Source organism: Polypterus senegalus, chromosome 4 (assembly GCF_016835505.1).
Source record: "Polypterus senegalus isolate Bchr_013 chromosome 4, ASM1683550v1, whole genome shotgun sequence".
NCBI classification, from domain to species: Eukaryota; Metazoa; Chordata; class Cladistia; order Polypteriformes; family Polypteridae; genus Polypterus; species Polypterus senegalus.
Genome location: NC_053157.1, coordinates 144,413,250 through 144,437,049, shown reverse-complemented (window position 1 = coordinate 144,437,049; position 23,800 = coordinate 144,413,250). Strand labels below are relative to the sequence as shown.

Genomic DNA, 23,800 nt, shown 5'->3' with positions numbered 1-23,800 from the left:
TTAAATGCCAAATTTCAACCTAACAATATGTGCTTTTGTTCACTATTGTCCAAGGTCATCTGCCTAGCACACCTGAATCATTCAATGCATGGTAAAAATACTCAGAAAGAGCAATAAATACAATAATTGATTTTAACCGTATGGCATCATGATATTCCGGGAGTACTTATATGGAAAAGAACTTCATACCACCATCTGTCGTCCATTATGCATTTGGACATTAGGTGCCACTTGATGTCTTCCTTTTGTTTCATGCTTGTTGTTACATAACTGTCTATGTGACAACACTTTTGTAATCCAAATAACGTTCCAGTAAATGAAGTGGAGCAGGTCCTTAGAATAGGAATGGGACAAGCAATAGCTATACTGTTCACTGGTACTGTGCTGTTGATAGACAACCTCGCGGAGTTCAAAGGTTTATGTCTTCCACATTTTACACTCACAGAGACCACTAAAAGAATGTCGAGCTAAGTCATAGACTAAAATGCATCGTCTACACAAAATATTACAAACAGTCCTCACTGAATATACAGATGCATTAAATGACGTTTATCTGCCATATTTCATTTTGTACTTTAAAGTGAATTGGTTTGGAAACTTATTTGTAAAATGACTTAATACAAAATCTAATTTAAAACACTGACCATCCAATTACTATACGTTTTACCATTTTTATTACAGTCGATAAATTCAGTTGCATTAAAAACAGAGAATAAACAGAGGACTAAAAACTTTATAACACAATTCTCCCGTTATTTCTTCAAATTTTCGCGTGTATGTAACGCTTCCATTGACACGTTGCACTCTCAGTCCTATCACAGGCAACCACTGTGATACCTGATAGGAAATGTAGTTTAGTTATACTGACAATCTGAGCGCAGCAGGCACGTAAAGACTACTATTCCCAAAAAGCAACGCGCCGGACATTGTACTTGCGCATTCAGCTTAAGACTACTGATGAAGCTCTTTGGGTGAGTTGGAAGGCGAATGCTTGAAATTGATTTCATACAAGCGCGAAAATGTAATTTTTGGTCATGGTCCCGAGTTTGTTTTCTCATTAATTAAAACGCGAGAGTGGTTTCAATTATTGTAATGTCTCTAAGTATTCAATTCTTAGTTTATCCACAGACAAATACATAAATGCGCCGTCGCATAAAGCCACCCGGTGTTATTTGTGTTTAGTATTTTAGAAAATTTTCAGAACAGACTGTAAAGGGTTTTGTGTTATTCAACCCAGTTTAAAAAGGAAATCTATTTCACCTGTTAAATACGAGAAAGGGATTTTTTTTTGTTTAAATAGGTACATCTTAATCACTTGACTTTCATTACCGAAACGAACAGTACTAGCTTTAAAGTGATGGTTAATGTTCATCATTCGATATGTGGAAAGAATCATGAATTTTTGAAGAATTATGTGTTTGAATGGAATAAATATTAGTTGCAAAAAGTAATTCATTGATTAAATATACATTTACATATTCATAAAAATGGCCTCCAGTATTATTATTTCTGCTTAATCCACCGAAACATTTAGTCACTCACTCATAGTATTTGGTTGTGATCCTCAGTCGTTCGTCATTGATTTTAATTATTTAATATGATCCACTTAATATGTTGTTCTAGTAGCAATGCTGACCAAGACAATGAAGCAGATATTTCCTCCTTGACTTTGTATCTCTTTAAAAGCAGTTGTCAGAGGATATTCATAGGAAGAAAAAAAACATTAAGAGTAGGCACGTTGGAGCGGCATGAGAAAGCACATGAATCCTGATTCAGTCCATGATCAATCACTTGGAACTGTCCCAAAATAAATTTCAGGGGAGGTTCCATTCAGAAATCCCCTGCCCCTTCCATGATAACAGATAATAAGCTTTTTTTGGTTCTACAGTGTTTAGTCTTTTTCGTTTATTGGACTTTAAAGGGTTCACCCTACGTAAACATTAGCACTTTGAGGTCTAAAAACTGACAGGTTTTTCTACTGGGTAGCATTTTAGGACTTGTGATCATATCTTGACGTACTTTATAACTTTTCAATGTCTTAATAACTTAATGTGATTCCTTATTACGCATTTAGTTCAGTTTATTCTTTTCACCAAGTGCAGGTTTAGACTACCTGTACAGATTTAAAAAAAAATGTTAGCTGCAGTGCTGTCCTCCTAGCCAAACTGGGGCCCTAAGTGACCTTCTTGCCCTCTCCATCCCCACCAAAGGATCCGTTACATTAGTATTTGTTATAACAACCTTAATTTGAACAATAAATATATAAATAAACAAAAAAATCACACATCACAAACTTAACAATAACATTTAACATGAAATAATATTTTTTTTAGTCTTAAATGGAATGTTTAGGAGTTTCAAAGTCATCTGTTAAGTCATCACATGACAGCTTCTGTACAAGGTCAGAGTTGATGCCAGTAATAGCTAAGATGCTAATATTTTCTTTTGACATGGATGACCTTAGATATGAGCTTAAGTTTTAACTAGTAACTGGAAGGGCTGCTGCAGTCCAGAGTGTAACCAATATTTGGATGGCAATGATGTATCAATTGATTTGTTTCATTTGTAAACAAAGGCCTAATTAGTAATAATAATAATGGTGCAGGGTATCAATGTGCTTTATTACTTGATATAGTCAATAGTATCACTTGTGATGTGATGCAACAAAAACAATTTTCATACTAACAGTACCACCACTACAACTACTGCTGTAATAATTAAGGTAATAAAATTCAACTACTACTACTAATATATAAAATAATAATAAAATAAAAACTACTACTACTACTGACCGTGCTGCGGTCATAATGAAGCAGATTATTTAGATATTTAAAAAATGAACATGTGAATCTGTCACCTATGCTTATTAATTTATATAAACTTTTTTTTGCCCTTCCAAAAACAAAAGATAACAATAGCATATTAACTAAATCATGTTATCTAGGGGTGGCACAGTGGTAGCACTGTTGCCTCGCAGTTAAGAGATTGGGTTTCGCTTCCCTGGTCCTCCCTGCGTGGAGTTTGCATGTTCTCCCCGTGTTTGCGTGTTTTTCCTTCTGGTGCTCTGGTTTCCTCCTACAGTCCAAATACATGCAGGTTAGGTGCACTGGCGATTCAAAATTGTCCCTAGTGTGTGCTTGGTGTGTGTGTGTGTGCACACCCGGTGGTGGGCTGGCACCCTGCCTGAGGTTTGTTTCCTGCCTTGCGCCCTGTGTTGGCTGGGATTGGCTCCAGCAGACCTCCGTGACCCTGTAGTTAGGATATAGTGGGTTGGATGATGGATGGATGGATGGATGGATGTTATCTGGCAATAACATTTACTAACAGTTTAAGTTAACCTGAGCTAATTGTTCTTTTTTTATGTCAGAGTTACTTCCATGGTGCTTTTCCATGATTCTGCCAATAACTAACTAGTAAATAAGAGAGCTTGTATGTTGGTGAAATTTACAAATGTGTCCTCAGTACAACAACATTCCGAGCATTTAATGTGTTGACTAATGTTAGCAGCCTTTAAAAACATGTGTAAGTCTTTAAATCTATATTGTGGTAATAAATAATCCTCAACTATGTGTCACTTATTTACTGTTACATAAGATAATATTTGTTAAACACTCAATATCAAAACTATTACACATCATGTTACTCCAGTAAACTGCTAGCTTTAGTGTTGAGGCAAACATACATGCAAATGCAGCGTGAGCTGCTTAGTAAAAACAATAATGGTAGAGCTGCTTCACAAATCCATCACTCTGTTTTTGAATCTGGTCTTTCTACATTTGGAAATATTGTATCCTCCCCCAGTTGTGCATGGGTTTTCTTTTTGAGTACTCCAGCCAAGTTCCCGTATCCCCAGAGATGTGCAGGTTAGGTTAATGGTTCACTCTAAATTGGTTTGATGGACTGGGGCCATGTTCAAGTCTGTTTCATTTTTTGTTCCCAGTCCTGCTAGATTTCAGTGACCATACAACCCTGAATTTGATTAAGAGGATTTTAGAATGTTATGTTTTAATAGCAATCATAAAAAGAACAAATCTTAACAAGAAATAAAAATAAGTTGCTACTTGCAGCAGGATTAATGAAGCTCATTAAACTATCTATAGTTAGCAGATGAATAAAAGCCATCTTTTTACATAATTAGCACTTCTCTGAGTGTGTGTGTGTGTGTGTCTGGTCCCTACAAGCAGTCTGATTAGTCAGTTTGATTTTGGTGCCTCAGTGGTAGGGATGAGGACATGATAACTTTGATTTGTGAAATTCAGTTCTTGAATGTGAATTTTTTTTTTATTCTTATGAAAAAGTTAGGGGGCTTCGCTCGCCAACCCCCGGGTTTGGTTAACCATAAATACAATTTAAAGAGATTGTTTGTTTTTTCATGGGAATTGTTAATTATGCATTATGTTCACTTTTACTTTAAAACTTCAGTTAAAACAATATTTGGAATTAACTTTTCTTCAAGATCGTATTAAATTTTTATTCCTTGTTTGGGCTTACATTGTGATAAAGCAACGTATGACTGCCCGTGAGTGAATATCGTTTCTTTCTCTCTTATAAATAAACCAACTTTTTCAAATGTTTGCCTTTGTGATTTATTAATTGTAATTGCAAAAGCTATTTTCACGGGAAACTGTGATGTCTAAGGTCATTCGCGGAATATGTACTACATTACCTTTCTTGTTGCCTGTTAAAATTTTACATGTTAACATTGGTCTACCAATTTTCAATACAACTAATCTTGTCCCAATGCATAGCCCATCACTCATGCATAAATTACGCAATAATATCACGATACATCCTTCTTTCAACAGTAATTCAGCCGATGGGAAACTGAATAGTGTTAACGCTTGTAGGTATTCTATGGGATATTGTAAATTGATGTTTTCATTTTTCGCAGTATCACCATGAACTGCTTCAGCATAGTCTATTGATGTGCATTTAATCAATTTGCTGTGTAACCGATAGACAATTTTCACATTAGTTCGTTTGACTTAATCATTTCTCACTGCTAGGATTGCCTGTGTACTCATTTTTTCTGTTGATAATCTCTTTGGGATAAAATTCTTCAATCGCATTTTTACTTAAGTCTTCTTTTATTGGGAGATTTTGAATTTTAAAGTTGCCAATGTCTAGTAGCCAGTGAGCAAAATAATCCAAATTTTGATTTGCTCGCATGTTTTTGTTTAATTTGAATTGTTGGAACAAGGACCATAAAGGCCCACTCTTTTTTCATGCATAGTAAATCTGCCTTCAGCCTCCTCATTCTGTTGCATTTCTTTTTCATTTTTTTTCCATTTCTTCTGTGATATTTGAAGGTAGGTTTAACTTTTTGTGAGCTGTTTTACCGTATGGAAGAAGAATTGCTGCTATACCTGTCTACGCTATCGATATAATATTTTTGCATAAATGTTTGCAATAATGGACTAAACATTTAAACAAAATGTTTTTCCTGTTCCGCCCAGTCCATCTATGAAGAATAACTGCTGCCACATTTCTCAGAGAAGACATTTTTGAATTGTGTCGAAAATTGATCTTTGATCATCGTTTAATTGTGACTACATTTCCTGATATTTGTTATGGTCTTCCACTGTTAAATTTTCGTCTGCTGCTATCTCTTTCTTTACCTCTGATTTGTTAATTTCTTGTGGATGTCCAAATTGCTGCATCATTAAATCTTCTGCTTCTAACAATTATTTGCTGATCAAAAGAGCCGTTTGTTCATTCGACTTTTCAGATAATTGTAAAGCATCAACTTCACCCGTCATAATTAATACACAAAGAAGTATCTTAATTTGTCAGGCATCATTACAGAAGTGGCATCAGTCATCATTTCAAACATATAGTCGCCCGATTTACATAACCCAGCTGCTCATGCCACTTCTTGAAAGGTACTGTACTTGGTTCCATCTATAGTTAGAACATCTTTATACAACATTGCACCTTTCGATTCACATAACAACAGTTTGAAATGAAACCTTTTGATATCTTTTGGTGAGACAATATTTAAGCGAGCAACACTTTTGCAATTCATTTTTCTTGGATTCCACACTCTTTTTTGTTTCTGCCATGTTTAATGTTAAGGAGTTTGTGCATACGTATATGCTTTTGCATTTACATCTGTTTTATTAAGTTCAAAATAAGCCAATAATTTTGCATTTCTGTTTTTTGCTACCACTAAAGCTTCTGCTTCTTTGCCCTCTTTAAACTGAATCATATTCAGACCTGGTAAATAAATCGGTAATAATTTAACAGAATGTCTTTGACTTTCCATTTTCCGCTTTCCATTGTACTGACATACCAAATATCTAAATATGCTTGAACTACGTGCTGAGACTGTTCTTTTGGTACAGTTATGTGTACTCTATCGTTTCCTTTATGAATGTACTTGTAGATGTACTTAATACTCATAACCGATGCACAATACTCGAGATTAATATGACAATCAAATCGTTTGAGCAAATACGGGTTATATGGTACAATCATTGAATAATGAAGCATCACAATTTTACCATCTTTCCGTGATAATTGTGTTGTTCATGACGATTATCTCTTTAGTTATAATCAGGAAAACTAGCCTTAGTCATATCTGTTGTTTGAACGAACACTTCTGGAAATTTCTTTAAACACTTTTTTTCTTTTGAGTCTGGACATACTGAATCTTTTAAATGTGGTCTGTGAGACATGTGTTTAATAACTGAATACCATAATTCAGGATAGGTTTCTCTGTTTGGAATTTCAGCACAGACAAACCGATCTACATCATCATCAGCAGTTATTAATTTATTTTGCAAAGTAACCAATAAATGCATGTGAGGTAAACCCCGTTTTTGAAATTCGATCGTGTCAATGTACAGTGCATCCGGAAAGTATTCAACGCACATCACTTTTTCCACATTTTTTTATGTTACAGCCTTATTCCAAAATGGATTAAATTAATTTCTTTTCTCAGAATTCTACACACAACACCCCATAATAACAGCATGAAAAAAGCGTACTTGAGGTTTTTGCAAATTTGTAAAAAATAAAAAAACTGAGAAATCACATGTACATAAGTATTCACTGTATGTTCTGATTTGACCAAACACCGTTTAGAGTTCTTTCAATAAAAATAAGACTTTCTGATAAAACATCTACTTACAAAAGAGGAAATGTCCAGAGCCGATGTAGTTGGTGGCATTGTTCTCAAGAATCTGCGTATTTCTGGCCATTGTGGATTGCACGTCATTATAATAAATAAATCTGGCTGACTGATAATTCGGGATATCGCCATTGCATCATGATATAACTATTGCAATGTTCTTGGCCTTCCTTGATATGATGATGGTAATATTACTGCTTTACCTATTTTGAATTTGTCTGAACTATTAATATTTGAATTTTGAACGTGATCAATGAGACCTTGCAAAAGTTCCATTCTACGTTTTTCTTGATTCGATTTAATAAAGGGGAGACCATTAGCTGCGACTTTTAGATACGCATTAATAATGTAATGTTGCAATAGATGTTGAGATGACAAAAGTGGGTTAAATACATTTGAAGGTATCGGTAATATGTTCTTTTGACATGGATGACCTTAGATATGAGCTTAAGTTTAAACAAACTAGTAATCTGAAGGGCTGCTGCAATCCACAGTGTAACCAATATTTGGATGGCAATGATGTATCAATTGATTTGCTTCATTTGTAAACAAAGGCCTAATTAGTAATAATAATAATGGTCCAGGGTATCAATGGGCTTTATTACTTGATATAGTCAATAGTATCACTTGTGATGTGATACAACAACAAAAACAATTTTCATACTAACAGTACCACTACTACTACTGCTGTAATAATTAAGGTAATAAAATTCAACTACTACTAGTACTAATATAGAAAATAATAATAAAATAAAAACTACTACTACTGGGTGCAATATTGTATAAAGATGTTCTAAAATCGATATTAAATTGAATTGGGACATTGTGAATCAAAATCAAATCGTGACATCAGTGCCAATACCCAGCCCTACTGCCAAGTCCCATTTTTGTCAAGGTATCGCTTGATACCATGTGAATTTGTGATCAAGATAACTTCAAGATAATTAGGAAAAAAAAAATAAAGAGAAAGATGTGGTCTGTGTTCATGTAATGGTGTGGTTGGCTCCATGCTCTCTGCTGCTTCCAGAAGCCTCACAAACCCATAATCGTCGATATTCATGTACCGAGATGAGCCGGGCAAATGAGAACTCGCACATTCAGAAAGAAATGGGTACAAAAGTGTCAAATTATTTTATTAAAAATTAAGTGTTCCTAAAGTGCAGTGCTTCCAAAAGTCAGTAAACAAATTATCATTAAAATCTGTGCAATTCCATGAGTGAAAATTCCATAAGTAATCTCAGCAAAAAAGCAGAGTAAATCTATACGGTCAGTGGGTTCTTTCTTTTGTCCTTCTCAAACCCAACGCATCTTTCAATACTTGTATTCCCAGCTCACCCAATGGGTCTTGCAACTTGCAGAACCTCCAGCAGTTGTGGTCCTCTTCTGGCTCTCATCACAAGTGCCTCCATTGGCCTCTGCCGCAATGCTCTGAGTTGGTCCCTCTGTCTTCCACATGCTCTTTATAGCATCTACCGGATCCATAGGATGGTTCTTCACCTGCTCCTTCTCAAATGCTCAATGGGGGCCGAACTGCCCCTGTAGTGACAATTGCTCGCTCCATCACGAGACTATACCAACTGTCTGCTTCCTCATCCTGCTCTGATATGATGATCCTGCTTCTGCCTTGCTCCTTATTCCTTTCACTGTTCTTTTTCTTTTTATGATCCCCCACATTGCTGTGTAGCCTCCCTTATATATATATCCTGGCTGACTGGGTGCAAGTGCGACCTTCTTTCCACTCTGAGGAGTGAATGAGGTGCCCGACTGATCCTGCTTGCATTTGCTTACAACTGCCCTCAATATACGGTGTGTATGCAGTACATATGTATGCATATATATATCTATAAATATATATATCTATATCTTCTTATATAATACGCTATTGTAGCTATTCGTTTCTCTGTCCAGGATTTTAAATCACCTGTAGCTCGCAAATTGTTTGACCTATTGCCCTGAAATTTGGTACACATATACTCTTGGAATTCTCTCGATGAGCTTCAACAGGTAGTCACCTGAAATCATCGAGAGAATGCCAAGAGTGTGCAAAGCAATAATCAGAGCAAAGGGTGGCTATTTTGAAGAAACTAGAATATAAAACATTTTTTCAGTTATTTCACCTTTTTTTGTTAAGTACATAACTCCACATGTGTTCATTCATAGTTTTGATGCCTTCAGTGAGAATCTACCAATGTAAATGGTCATGAAAATAAAGAAAACACATTGAATGAGGAGGTGTGTCCAAACTTTTGGCTTGTACTGTATGTGTATATATATATATATATATATATATATATATATATATATATATATATATATATATATATATATATATATATATATATATATATATGTATATATATATATATTGTGGTCCCCGCCTGGGCTCAGGAGGGCCAGAGGAGGGCTTGTGCCTCCTCCAGACCGTGAGGGGGCGTCCGTCCTGGTTATGTTGGGGGCCTCGGGTGAAGGACTTGGAAGCCCAGCCCTGTAGGGACCCATGGCCACCGCCAGGCGGCGCCCCAGTGCCTGATTATCCCGGGAGCCCGGCACTTCCGCCACACCAGGAAGTGCTGGGGGGAAGACGACAGGGGACACCCGGACAGCTTCTGGGTGCGCAGCCGGCACTTCCGCCACAGGGTGGTGTGTCCGCGGGAGATTGCCGGGAAGCAGCTGGAGCCCATCCGGGTTCCTATAAAAGGGGCCGCCTCCCTCCAGTCAGGTGTGGATGTCGGGTGGAAGTGGACAGAGCTGGAGAGAGGACGGGATGCGGTCAAGAGAGAAAGGCACAAAGGACTGTGTGGCCTGGACAATTGGGGGATTGGTGCAAGAGGCACTGGGGTTTTGTGCACGTGACTTTTGTTTGTATATATTGTAAATAAATGGTGTGTTGGGGGAAACAAAGATGTCCGTCTGTCTGTGACCGGGCCAGCGTTTACAGTATATATGTATATATATATAAATATATATATATATATATATATATATATATATATGAGAGAAAGGTAGATATATACTTTCTTTAGACATCATAATCCAACAGAACTAGTTATCTTACAGTTCTAACTCTCAGACTGATCCAAAGTTGATATCACTCATAATTAAGAAAAATACACACAGTATCGTTATGGGACATAAACATTACTGCTGGTGCCTCACGGCTCTGTGAGACTTGTTTGATTTGCAACAGACACTGTCATTGTGGTGTTTGCACCTTGTTCCCAAATCTGTAGGGTTTCTTTGAGGTTTTCCTCCACATTCTGAGGTTAATTGATGATTCTTCATTGACATGACTGGATTTAATTTGGGTTTGTGATGACTGTGCCTTTATGAAGGACAAGTGTCCCATCCTGGAATGTTGCAGCCAATCCATTTCCAGACCTCATGACCCTGAAAGAGATTATGGCTATGTATCAGTTATGTATGGGTTAGTATGGTGACTGTTTTTCATACATATAGAAATTTAAAATCATTATTATTATGTTTCCCTTTTTATTATTGTAGCTCTCAACTAAAGTGAAATGGAACCTGCTTGGCGTCAGGCAGGGAGAGGTAGAGGTCGGGGTCGAGCTGTTGGTGGAGACACAAGACCATCTGGAGACAACAGGGCCCCAGGTGCTAGGAAACCACCAGGCACCTCTACTGGGCAAGCTGAGCAATTTGGAAGAGTGGCTGATAGTGCTTCAGGAGCATTACCTGATGTAAAAAGAGGTATTTTTTATTTATTTATTTTTTTTTCTGTGAAATAGAGGCCTTTTTTATTTTTTAATACTATGGAGTTAATATCGAATAATGCACCACAATTTTAATTTCATTGTTCTCTTACATTTTGAAATTATTTTACTGTAGCCAAGGCCAGTGAAGTGGTGTCAGCAGAGGTACAGAGAATTATGAGCTACATTTATAAATGGGTTGCTTAATTTGTGTTATCCAGTTATTATACCCCTGCAAAATTAATAAAAGTATTATGAATCCTAATCTTGGTAAACCACTATGTGTTACTTGTATTTTACTCACTTCTTTAAGAATACTTGGCTTTTTTGGCATTTGATCTGGTGTGACTTAAACTTAGTAATTGATTTATGTAACCAGTTCACATATTTGTAGAACACAATTATTTCAATGTAGAGCTGTTTTATTGCACCTATACAGAAATGGTCTCGGTTACCTTCCTGCAAATGTTTTTGAGCTGTTGTTTATTAATAGGGATCCTTCACTGAGATAAAGGCATCTTGTTGCAACAAAAACTTTGAAATGTAGTGTAATCAGAGTAATTAAGAAATGTTACTTTAGATACAATATTGCCAGGTACAGTGTAATTGTAGCATAATATTCTATCCTTGAAATATATATGTAAAATATATATATATGTGCTGATAATATCTAGGTTTCTATTATCTCACCAATCTAAGAACTTGAATACCTAATTTGTTAGTCATCCTTTTGTGGATAAATTATGCCAATGGTCACTACCCCTCCATAAAGCTGAAGTAACTGCTTAAAGGTACCATTTGAATTCTGTGCTAGTCAAAAGGCATCATATTTTGCTGTCAGTGGTCTTGCTGAAACATAACTGATAAAATTAAGTTTAGTGTAAGTAAAGAAGCTGCAGGAAGACCAGTCCTGCATTGAGGCTTGGGTTCATGATTTGAAAAATTTGCATTTGCTTCTTCTGTTTTGTCTATTTCTCTTAAAGTTTTACCAAAACGTTGCTCTACGAATGAGCATGATTTATTTTATGTATAATTGTAAAAGTTTGCAGTGTTTATGAGTGCAGCTCCTTTTTTAATTATTATGTAGATGCAGTCATTTTAAAACTTAGTTGGAATTATAACAGGGAAATAGCCCTCCGAACTGTCCTCTATGATTTCAGAAAATGTTAACATTGAAAAATGGCAATGTCATACATGTCATCCAAGATGTAATCATATTAGCTACATCCACTTTCTGTTACTGGGTAGGGTAGGTGGTGGTCTAGCTAATGTAATGTGTACGTTTTTCATCCCTCAGTTTTTGTGTTCATTTGCATACAGTTAATGTAACCCCTCCATATTATTCCTAGCATTCCTTGTCTTTCCAAGAAGAGCCTGACAAGCTCTTTACAGATTCCAGCCCAGCTACATCCAGCAATGAAACTTGTTCTAACTGTGAATGACTTACTTTTCAAAACTTCTTTATATCAAAATCACCTCAATTTATTTTCTTGTTTCATTTTCAGAAATGACTACTCCCTAGCCAGCAGATAGATGTCTTGCAGCAGAGCTGCTGCTGACTGTGCGGCTGTTAAATGGTGTTGGTTAAGTGTGTAGAGATCATACAGGCTATGATCAGAAAATTGAGAAACTGTCTCCATGTGTGTAAAAACACAGCAACATTTACCTGCTGTTCCTTTGCTTTTACACTTCTGTAATTTTAGAAGAGCCATTCTATTGGGATTCACATTTGTATCAGCACCTACTTGGTGACATTTCAAAGCCAGGCAGAGATTTTGGGAATTGGTTCCTTTTTGTGTTTTAGACCTAAATCCTTCACCACTGACTACAAATTTAAATCCTTTTTATATATTTCAATTCATTTATTCATTTTCTTATGTGGAGATGATCATTTGTCAGTCAGGACAGATGCAAACAAAGCATCCACTGGAGCTTGCAAGCACTGTGCAAAAATGTGATGCGCAGTTGCAGCTGAGATTTCTAGCTTTCCTTCTTTCCCATGTCTTTCCTGATTGATGACATCCTTTTACTTAGTTTTAGAAAGTTACAGCTTTGATACAGAATAATCAAACATACAGTATGTAATACCAAGTTTTTTATCGACTTCAACACCATCCCCAACTCTTCTGAAGATCCATTATGTAGTTGTCACCATATGTGCTCTAGATGGGAGGAGGGGTTGTGGGGAGCATTGTTTCAAATGTTTCCCTCATTTCTAAAGTAGGGGAACATTGTCCCACCAACTGCACCACCCTTCAAATAAATATAGGAGCAGTGCTGGAAAAAAGTGACAATGTTAAAATAGAATTGAAAAAGTCAATACCAAATGCGTTTTAATGCTATACATGTATATATGCTACTAAAGTTATGTTATCACCGTATATAAAAGTGACTTAATTATTTTTTTCTACATTTTTTTGACTGTTTTAAATGAGTAAATTGTCATGCAGATTCAACCTATTAGACAGCCAAAAACAAAAACACCATGCAGGCTTCTTGTGCTACTTCACATAGTTTTCAGCTCAGGACATCTACAAATTCATCAGCTTATGATGGGAAGAAAGAAAATAGCAAACAGATGATCGCAGCTGTTGCACTGTTGAATCTGTCTGTCTGGAAATTTGTAATAGAGTAATAAGTCTTAATGTGGAAGGCTTTGACACAAAACAGAAGATTGGCAATTTCTGAATGTTGTGGGTGACGTTCAATTATTTATGTCAACATCTGTCCACAAGAATCGTTTACAAAAGTATTTTCTTGAGGCGCACTATTTCCTTCACAAAATTTGGCATTCAGCAGTCACAGAATACAGCCTGCATACAGGCAAACCAACAAGGTGGCTTTGTGTTTGTTCGCCTACAAACAATGATAGACCTTACACCATACAGTAATGTTGGCCAACTTGAAGCTGCCATTAGAAGATGACATTTGGGATGTTCAATTGTAGAGTGTGCATTTGCAGACAATTCAGATTCAAGCATTTAATTGCAGATAAGTAACAAGCACAGTGGTATAAATCTGATCTGAAAACTCCATTCCATTTTATTTTTACTTGGCACACATATTTAAAAAATCAGAATATAATAATCATCTTTAAATATTTGCTTATTATTGACTTTTTCCATGTTCGCATAAACAAAAAACTCAAAATCATCATCTGCTTAATTAATGCAAGATGTTGGAGTTTTCCAATAAGAAACTAAGGAGAACTTTTTAGCAGACCTGGGGTAAAAATTAAGAGGGTTCACTAACAATCTTGTTAGTGAACAATCGAGGATGATATTGTCACATTTTTTTAAAAAACATGTTTTAATGTAAGCTGATTTGTGAAGTATATATCCTTGAATTTCACAATGTAATCCTAAAGCTGCAGCCCTTTTTTGTGTTGATAATTTTGTTTTGTTTTGCTGCATCTGTCTCTCCAGTGCTACAGTTGTAGGATTATTAGTATTAGTGCCAAACATATTGTACCAATATTGCTGGTGAGTTTTATGTATTAGTTTTCCTAAGAAAACTGTGATTGAAAAGAAATACATTTAAGGTGTATGATGTTTTCACCTGAATATTGTAACATTTAAACAGGTTAAATAAGCATGCCTATTAACATGAAATAGCTAAAATTATAATGGTCTTTAGAAAAACATTTTGGAGCCCTGAAGAATGGAATGCACTTTAGTTTGAATCTTATTGGTATATTTACTTAAGTCACTTTAACTCAGTCATTCTCTTCCTCTTACTGAAAGCAGGAGATATCAATTTGTTTAAACATAAAACAAAGGCAAAATCTCAGTATTTCCTGTTCACTAATGGCATATTTCAGTAGTAGGGTATTGTTTTATCTTGGTAGAGTAATATATATATTGCTCTACTTTCCCCTATTGTATTATTAATATGCAGCCTTAGCATGCCTAATCTCACAGATTTACCACTGTTTATAAGATATTATTTTATATAACTTCTCCCCACCTTCCCTTCTATATCAATAACCTCAGGCAATTAGATGTAGTAAAAAGACAAGCAGATGTTAAGTTACACATAAAATAATGTATTACTGATAATATTCATAAATAATAACAAAATGCAAAGTACATTTGAATATTGGCAACCATACAACCTGATAAAATGGTGATGTGTAATTCAGGTGGCACACAGACTTGTAGTTACTTAAAATGTCTCTAGTTAAAGCATCGTTGGTGCTCAGCTTTAGCCACATGTCTGTTCAATTTGGCTGCTGAGCTGTGCTCTTCATTGTGTTGTCTTCATCCTCACAGGTTAGCAAGTGAGATGATGCTTCATCATATGTTGGTTAGAAATAGAGAATGTGGTTGAGCAAGTAAATTTATAGGTTTTCTGTCCAACCCCTACGGCCAATCCAGACAGCTATATTTCAGACCAATGGGTGAAATAGAACATCTTATCTCCTGCCCCAAAACCATATGTTAAACATCCTGGCTTCCTTGCAGGGGGTTCAAAGACAGAGAAATACTCATCAAACTGGTTTAAGACACATCCCCCCAAATCCTGTCGTAAAACTACAAAGAGACAGTCGTAAAAAGGGGGGATCAACACGAATACCTCTCACCAAAGTACCACTAAATTGCATTGGTTTGCCTGAATTATAAATAAAGACATACAAAACATTTATCAAGTTATATGCAAAATCCCACATCACAACAGGTATTTTAAAGATTTGAAGATTATTTTGTATAGTAAAAACAGTTTGATAAACTGTTGAATGCATCAGAAAGTCTATTATGTAATTTTAAAACCTGCCTAAATCATTAGCATTATTTAAAAACAAAAAGCAATGTGTGTTAAAAAGCTTGCTCATTTATAAATATAATGAGTTGAAGCAGTTAGTCTCACTTCAAAATAGGATATTTTATGTATTTTTTTATATATTAATAATTGAGAGGGGATTAACTGTAAATGTAGCAATGCAGGAAATTTCAAGTTTACTATTGATGCTAAACAATGGGATAGCAATAGGAAATAAGTTTGCAAATAGAACAAATTAAAGGGTGCTTAAAAATTAGAAAAAAAAAATATACAGGCACCCCCCTGTGGCTTATGTAGGGGAAGGAAAAACAGTAATGAATCAGATGTTAGGGACAGAAAGTATGGTCAAACATTTATATCACACTTCAACTAAAAAATGACTACAGTTATAGACACTCCAAGTACACATTACAAAATCAAACCATAAAACAGTACAATTAAATAAATAAAACACACATGTTTAAAAAAATATACTTAAATAAGTAATCTGAACAATTTTAAAGAATAAAATCCATGGTACTGAGAAGGCAATTTTGAAAAGGTGAGTTTTAGGGTGTTTTTTTAAATAAAGAAAGAGAATTAAGAGCCCGGATATAATGAGGGAGGGATTTCCAGAGCCATGGATCAGTGTAACTAAAAGCCCAACTTCACTTGAAAGACAGGTGGACTGAAGGGGCCAATAAAAATACCAGAAGCAGAAGAGCGCAGTGAGTGGGTCGTTGTACGATATTTAAGGAGATTTTTAAAATTGTGAGAGGGCCAGATCATGAAGTGCTTTGTAAGTGAGGGCATGAATTGATCAGGCACTTTTTTTTTTTTATATTTTTAATTTTCTGTTATAATGTCTTGATTAAAACATGTTATAAAGTATACTTAGGTATTTTCTATTAATTAAAAAAATGTATTCCGTCTTATGATTTAAAATGGTGTTCAATCTTGCTGAGTATTTCCATTTTCAAGATAGAAATGTTTTGAGTATTAATCCATATACAGATATTTTAATGAGGTTTTTCTATTTTACAGGGAGTTCGGCCGTATTCTTCGACTTATTGCCCAACTTACTCTGCAGCAACCTTTCAACCCTAAAATATGAAACATGGTTTCCTGCAGTTTGTTTTCTGAATGTTGCTGTTGATTATCATTTTGTTTAGAGTGACTGGGGCACTTAGGATCAGATATAACTGAGGAACCAGACAGTAAGCTATCATTTTAAACCCACTCACACACCCACCCACCAATTCATTCTTCCACTCATACTAATTTATAATCAGCAATTCACTTTATCTGCATGTCTTTAGCAGTTTTGGAGAAAACCCCACACTTGTGTTGGGAAAAAGTTACCGATTGTTAACAGTGTGGAGTGCATACAAAGAATCAAACTTAAGGTCAGTGATTTGGTTCCCCTCTACAGAACAGCTGCTTTTCTGTACAGTATGCTGTTTAGTAGCAAACAAAATTTACATGGCTAATACTATACAGCTTTATTTTTCATCATGCTTCACATTGTGGTGCTGAGGTGTCACCCATTGCATGTCTGCACTTGGATCCCAAGCCAGGTGGTTCATTGTGTGGTGGTTGCAACAACGTGCTGTCATCAGCGTATGCTGCCAACCTCTTCACATTCGACTTCAGTGTAGTGGCTTAAGAAATGCACAATAAGGAAAACCTGTTCTTTTCCTCTTAGGTTTTAAGTAGGTTAGCCACCCCTGGAAACTGATTTCCCCAACTCGTACACAGCTTTTCTGTAGGACTTTATTTTGGGTGTTCATGTCTATCCTAAGCCTTAAAAGGTGTAATTTAATGATATTTCAATTATCATAAGGAGATCTTTGGAAACTGTAAATATTTTTTTTTTCATTTTATTTTTACATCCAGTAGGTGTGAGTTTTTAGACTGTTTTAGCAGAAATGCAATGTCAATTTAAATAGCTTCAAATGTAATTTTGTGTGCTATTTTTAAAGAATAATCCCTGAGTCCTAAAATAGAAATGAAATAGAAGAGATTTTGTTAGCCTTAATATGGTGCACGATGATAACTTACCATTGTCCGTTGCAGGTCACACACACCCATTTACCCACCCACCCAAAGTGAGTCAAATTAGTTATACCATTTAACCTGGGATGCATTTGTTTGGGATGTAGGAAGAAAACCCACTCAGACATTAACAGAGTGTGCAAACTGACGTTATCCAAGTTTAGATTCAAACCAGTTAGTAAAAATGCATGTTTATTTTTGCGACTTAAAACACATTTTCAATTACATTCATAATGAAAGAAATCTTTTAAAATAGTATGTAACGTGTTCTTTTACAGCTAATTTTAAATGTGTGCTTGTTCTCTTTCTTTTAGTTCATGAGTCTCAAAACCGATTTTCAGAAATTCATAAAGCAAATCAGGCAGTAGCTCAAAAGCTCACCGCAGATCAGAACTTCTCTTCTTCAGAAGATGAATGGGAGGAGGAAAATATTGGAAAACATGGGAAGATTCTGGTTTCTACCTTTACACCATACACTGATCAAGCAGGTATAACTGTCTACACAATGATAGTAGCAGTTTAATTTCTTTTTACAATACTTTGGTTTGTAGTATTGTGTTTGCTTATAGCATTAACACTAGAATTACCAAAGCCTAAGAAAAACTTGTAAATCCTGTTCACCTTAAATCTCTTCGCACCTCTCTGTCAGCTTCTTTTGTCCTGTAAATGTGCCGATAAAGACAAGCAGCAGGCAGCCTGCTATTTCATTCCCCCACCACCGCAGAACGTGCACAAAGTTCTCCCAGCTCATGCCTTGATTATCTGGGAGTGAAGTGCTGGAGTTTTAGAGTGGAAATAATAGATCGTTATTTGGAACACATGCATTTCATGTGTGTTCCGTTTCTTCAATAATCTGTGTAAACACATCATTAACACTAGAATTACCAGAGCCTACAAAAAAACTTGTAGATCTGTCCCACCTTAAATCACTTCTTAAAACTGTTCTCACCTCTCTGCCAGCGTCTTTTGTAATCTAAATGTCCTGATAAACACAAGCTGCAAGCAGCCGGCTATTCCATCACCCCACCAACTTAGAACGTGCACGAACTTCTCCCAGCTCATGCCTTGATTGATTATCTGGGAGTGAAGTGGAGTTTTAGAGTGTTAATAATAGATCGCTATTTGGAATACATGCATTTCATGTGTGTTCCGTTTCTACAGTAATCTGTGTAAGAACATTTTTAAAACAGAAATGTTTTTCATATTGTAGTAGTAAATGACAAAATGTAGGCATAAACTATAAAATGTATGAAGCCTGAAGTCCAAATATCAAAGAAACACTTTCACAAAAGATACAAATATAACAGAACAAGTATGCTTTTATTCAAAAATATAACTGCAGGAAAAAAAAGTCACTTTAGCATGCCACATTTGACACACATTTTCTACAACTGCCATGGTAGCGTAATGGCATCAGCTGCTGACTGGTAATCAAAAGGTCACAAGTTCGATCCCGCACGACTTCATTTTAAAAAGTAAACTGCTCTTATTCTCACTATTTTACAATAAAACCATACATTTGATTTCAGTGTGTAACAGCCGGTGTAATTTATGATGATTGTAAAGGTTAGCTTTGTTTTTTTTTCTTTTCACTTTTCATTCTCTCAATCGTGTTCAGGATCCTTCCCTAACCCCATCTGACACTGCTGTTTTCACATAGACGCACTATAGCTCTGCAGTGTACTTTTGACTGCATTCTCATACCAATGCTTGCGAACTGAAGTGCCTGCATGCACTTTTCGTGGCATTACACGTGTATTTTTTGAGCATGCCCATGTTGCTGAAACACAGGAACATATGTTGGTGTACAAGTATAACAAAACTAGTGCACTTCTATTCAACACTATAACCGAAGAAAAAAGAAAGCAAGTTACAGTAGGCGGTTGATACGACAGCTTATGTGGTGCAGTGCTAAGAACTGCTGATTTCCGATCTGTGCTATATAAAATGATCACATTCAAATATTAACAGTTCCCACACACCCTTCCTACATTTATGACATGTGTACTTGTTGCAGTGTACACACCTCTCTGTGCTATGGTTCCTATTACACTGAATGAGCACTTGACACTGTACTTTCTTCCTTACATAAATAACATTCGAGCTATAGCACGTCTCCAAATAAATAACATTTGAACTATAGCGCATCTTTATGTAAAAAAAGACTTTATTAAAAAAGCTTACCTTTACTATTATCATGCATTTACACTGGCTCTTACAGACTGACTGAAATCAAATGTATGTTTTTATTCTAAAATAATACAGAACATGCAATATTATTTGAAAACGAACAGCGTCAGATCGGGTTTGAATACATGCTGACGCTGTTACAGAAGGCATCAGCTTATTCAATGCAGCAGTTTCAATGCACAGTACATGCAATATTATTTGAAAACGAACAGTGTCAGATCGGGCGCATATTCAAACCTGATCTGACGTTGTTCGTTTTCAAATAATATTACATTAGTGTGATGATGTTTTCACATATATTGTCTCTTTCTTTCATCTTGCGCTTTGTAATCAGTGACCACTTTTTTTCCCCCCGATCTTGCCAGTCCACACGTGTTGCCGTATGGTGGACATGCAGAGGACAAAATAGGACAGAGCAGTAAGTTCAGCGCAGTATGCAATCAGACAGACAGACAGGCAGAGAAGACACTAGATATATAAATAAACAGGGAAGGCACTGCATAATAGATATATAAAAAAAAACTAAGGGGATAGATATATAGATAGATAGGAAGGAAAGGCACTATATGATAGGCAAACAGGGAAGCTGCTATATAATAATAAAATTACTGTTATTACTATATAGATAGACCGTGAGTTCAGGCAGGCAGAACGGCGAAGGTTTAAAAAAAAAAAATTTTCTCCAGAACTCGGGTCTCTGAGGTACAGCAAATCTGCTGCGCTCTGAGTGACGAAATCTTACCGGTACACCACAGAAGCTGTTGTGACATTCTTGAACCTTTTGTGAAAGTGTTTATTTGATTTTTGGCCTTCAGGCTTCACACATTTTATAGTTTATGCCTACATTTTGTCATTTATTACTTATGAAAAACTTTTCTGTTTTAACAATACGTTTACACAGATTATTGTAGAAACAGAACACACATGAAATGCATGTGTTCCAAACAATGATCTATTATTTCCATTCTAAAACTCCAGCACTTCACTCCCAGGTAATCAAGGCATGAGCTGGGAGAACTTTGTGCACGTTCTGCGGCAGTAGGGGGATGGAATAGTAGGCTACTTGCTGCTTGGTGCTTGTCTTTATCGGCACATTTACAGGACAAAAGATGATGACAGAGAGGTGCGAAGGGATTTAAGGTGGGCCGGATTTACAAGTTTTTTTGTAGGCTTTGGTAATAGTAGTGTTAAACTACACTATAACTGTGTTTGCTTATGATAATAAACTTCACTGTAATGTAGCTAGCTATTAAATATTATAATAGCAATTTCTCAAACATTTTGATTTTCTTTTGCAGGTGGTGATGTTACAGAACTTGAACGTACTCGACAGTTCTTAAATGATGCTTTTCAGTCTGGGGCTATTACATGCTTGATATGCATAGCTTCCGTAAAAAGGAATCAGGCGGTAAGATTTAACATGCATTGTGGCACAGTAGAGAATTATTAATGAAGCGGTCAGAAAATGTCAAAAGGTTGAAATGTTCTTGCCAAAATTCTGTTCTTACAGCAATATTTATAGTATGTGTCTAACATTCATACTTTTCTATAAAAGGCCCCTTTTTCCACCTGTTTTACTCATGCATCAGTGAATGTGTGTTTGGTTTTTTTGTAAATGTCATTGTGTAAAATATAGATATACAGGAAAGCAATGCTAACAGAAGTTGGAAATAGTAAAACATTTGAATTAAGAGTAGCTGCAATTCAGTTAAGATATTCCTCATTCTCAAGATCTGCATGGTCAAAATGAATGTAAAAAAACTTTTCACTGTATGGTATCACTTAGTAAGTTGCCATTAATGGATGAGGAATTGTTAAGCAATAATATGAAAATATGTTGAAGAACTGTTGGGGTATTCTGGTCTTGGCAGCTAGTTTCCATTAGACTGATTTAGCAGTTGGCATCCTTACATTAAATGGTTCATGTAAGGATGTTAATTTTTGTGTTATCTGAAACAATAAAAGGTTGTTTGAAGTGTTTCCTTCCTAGATTTCATGTTTATTGCAAATTATGTACCTTTTGTGACTTTTCTATATTCTATTGATAAGGGTGAAAAAACTAAATGGACAGGATAAATACATATACAGCTGATTTGATATTGGTCTGTTTTCAGTAATTCTTATGTCTTGCCTATCCACCACATTTAATAACATCCTAAAATGATAATACAAAATTGAAGGAATTGCTCATTTGATACTCCCAATAAGAAACTGCCCTATGTAATTCACTATCATCCAAATGTATGGAGAGGTTCTTGCGTAAGAAAGATCTGGGAGATTGTAATTGAGAAACATTTTACCATGTTACGATTAACACTTAAAATGCCGTGTAGTTGCATAGGACTGTTTATCGAACCATAAGTTAGCCACTGACAACCAGTTCCTATCTGAAAGCACATAGTTAAAGCTTTGTACAGACTGTCAACTTTGCATTGAGTAAGGAGTAGTGTGTATGGCCATTTGAAACAAAATGATACGGGGGTACATCAAGTTGTTGTGGAAGCAAACAAGGTGGTTACTGCAATTCTTCAGCACACCTTGTGTCAACAGGTGCAAGACGAGCATGATGTCAGTCAGTGACAACTGTTTATGCTTCACGACTACGTGAGATACAGTTGAGTGGGGTTGTACTGACCCGGCTATAACCATCTCGGCATGTTCCTTTGGGTGTCTCCATTTAAGATGATTAAATAGATTTGTCGCATTGCCTCCAGAAGTGCCGACCGCTGTCTGACAAATTTTACATATAACTTTGCTTTGTTCAGTATCCGACTGTGCATAGCTGAACCACTGCCACACTAACTGACGTCGAGTTCTTCTTTGGCACAAGCTCCTCATTTGCCATGCTGCTTGTGCTACAAACTGTTTTCAACTTCTTCACACAAGAAAGCCATGGTGGGGACACGTGATATAATTTGGCCAATCACAACAGGAAATCTTTCTGTTGGTTTTTGGACTTGGCATCCATCAGTATTGAGCACTGTATTAGAAGAATATAAAAGATCACAATCTGTACAGTTCACTTGTATATTAGATTGTGGACGTATTTAAGATCGATCACAATCTAAAATCGTTAGATTGCGCACCCCTACTGTGCACTAGCCTATTTTTAAAATGAAATTATTAGTATTGACAAACAATGCATCTGTTGAAACAGAATGGATGAAAGTTGTACCAATACTTTTAATATAGTAAAGACAATTACCATTTCCATTGGGTTTCTCCCTGTGTGGTGTTTGCATGTTCTCTCCATGTCTGCATGGGTTTCCTCTGGGAGCTCTGGTTTTCTTGCGCATTTCAAAGACATGCAGGTTAGGTGAACTGCCGATCCTACATTAACCCTAGTGTGTGGTTGGGGTGTTTGTGTGTGTGTATGTATGTGTGTTTACCCTGCAATGGAATGGTGCCTTGTCCAGGGTTTGTTTCTGCCTTGCACTTATGCTAACTGGGATAGGTTGCAGCAGACCCCAATGAATGTATTCAGGACTAAGTGGGTTGGAAATGAATGACTGACCATTGCCATTGCTTAATTTATTTGAATTTTTTTTATTTTCTTGAATTATGTAATTCAAGTATTGTGAGTAGTATTTCATACATTGTAAACACCTCAGATTCATTGCCAGTAACTCAAATTCAAATCTGTGGTGATCCCATTAATGATTTTACATATGTGCCAATAAAAAAGAAGCACTAAATAGTTGCAAGCTTCCTTATTTTGATGTTGATACAATTACACATCTTGCTTTTCTAGATCAAAAGTTTAGTCTGTCTGTCTGAGATTCTGCTTTTACGATGTTTCAGGTCTCTTTTCAAGTCTTTGGTCTGCTTGCCTGCAAAAAATACAGTACCTTTACTCAAATAAGGCGCACGTTCTTTAAGATTTTTTTTACCCTAGAAATATGTTTCAAGTGATTACAAATGGTAAACTAAACCTGTTAATGCTGCTACTTCAGTT

At 36.0% G+C, this 23,800-nt stretch overlaps 1 protein-coding gene across 1 annotated transcript in view; it reads left to right on the top strand.

Moving 5' to 3' along the window:
* Nucleotides 1–905: 905 nt before the first annotated feature.
* Nucleotides 906–23,800, top strand: part of nfxl1 (nuclear transcription factor, X-box binding-like 1) — a 143,829-nt gene continuing 120,934 nt past the window's right edge. Inside the window, exons 1-4 of the mRNA XM_039751397.1 lie at nucleotides 906–971; nucleotides 10,634–10,840; nucleotides 17,970–18,143; nucleotides 21,144–21,253. Coding sequence (XP_039607331.1) covers nucleotides 10,651–10,840; nucleotides 17,970–18,143; nucleotides 21,144–21,253 — 474 coding nt within the window. The 5' untranslated portion in view covers nucleotides 906–971; nucleotides 10,634–10,650. The remainder of the gene's footprint in view (nucleotides 972–10,633; nucleotides 10,841–17,969; nucleotides 18,144–21,143; nucleotides 21,254–23,800) is intronic.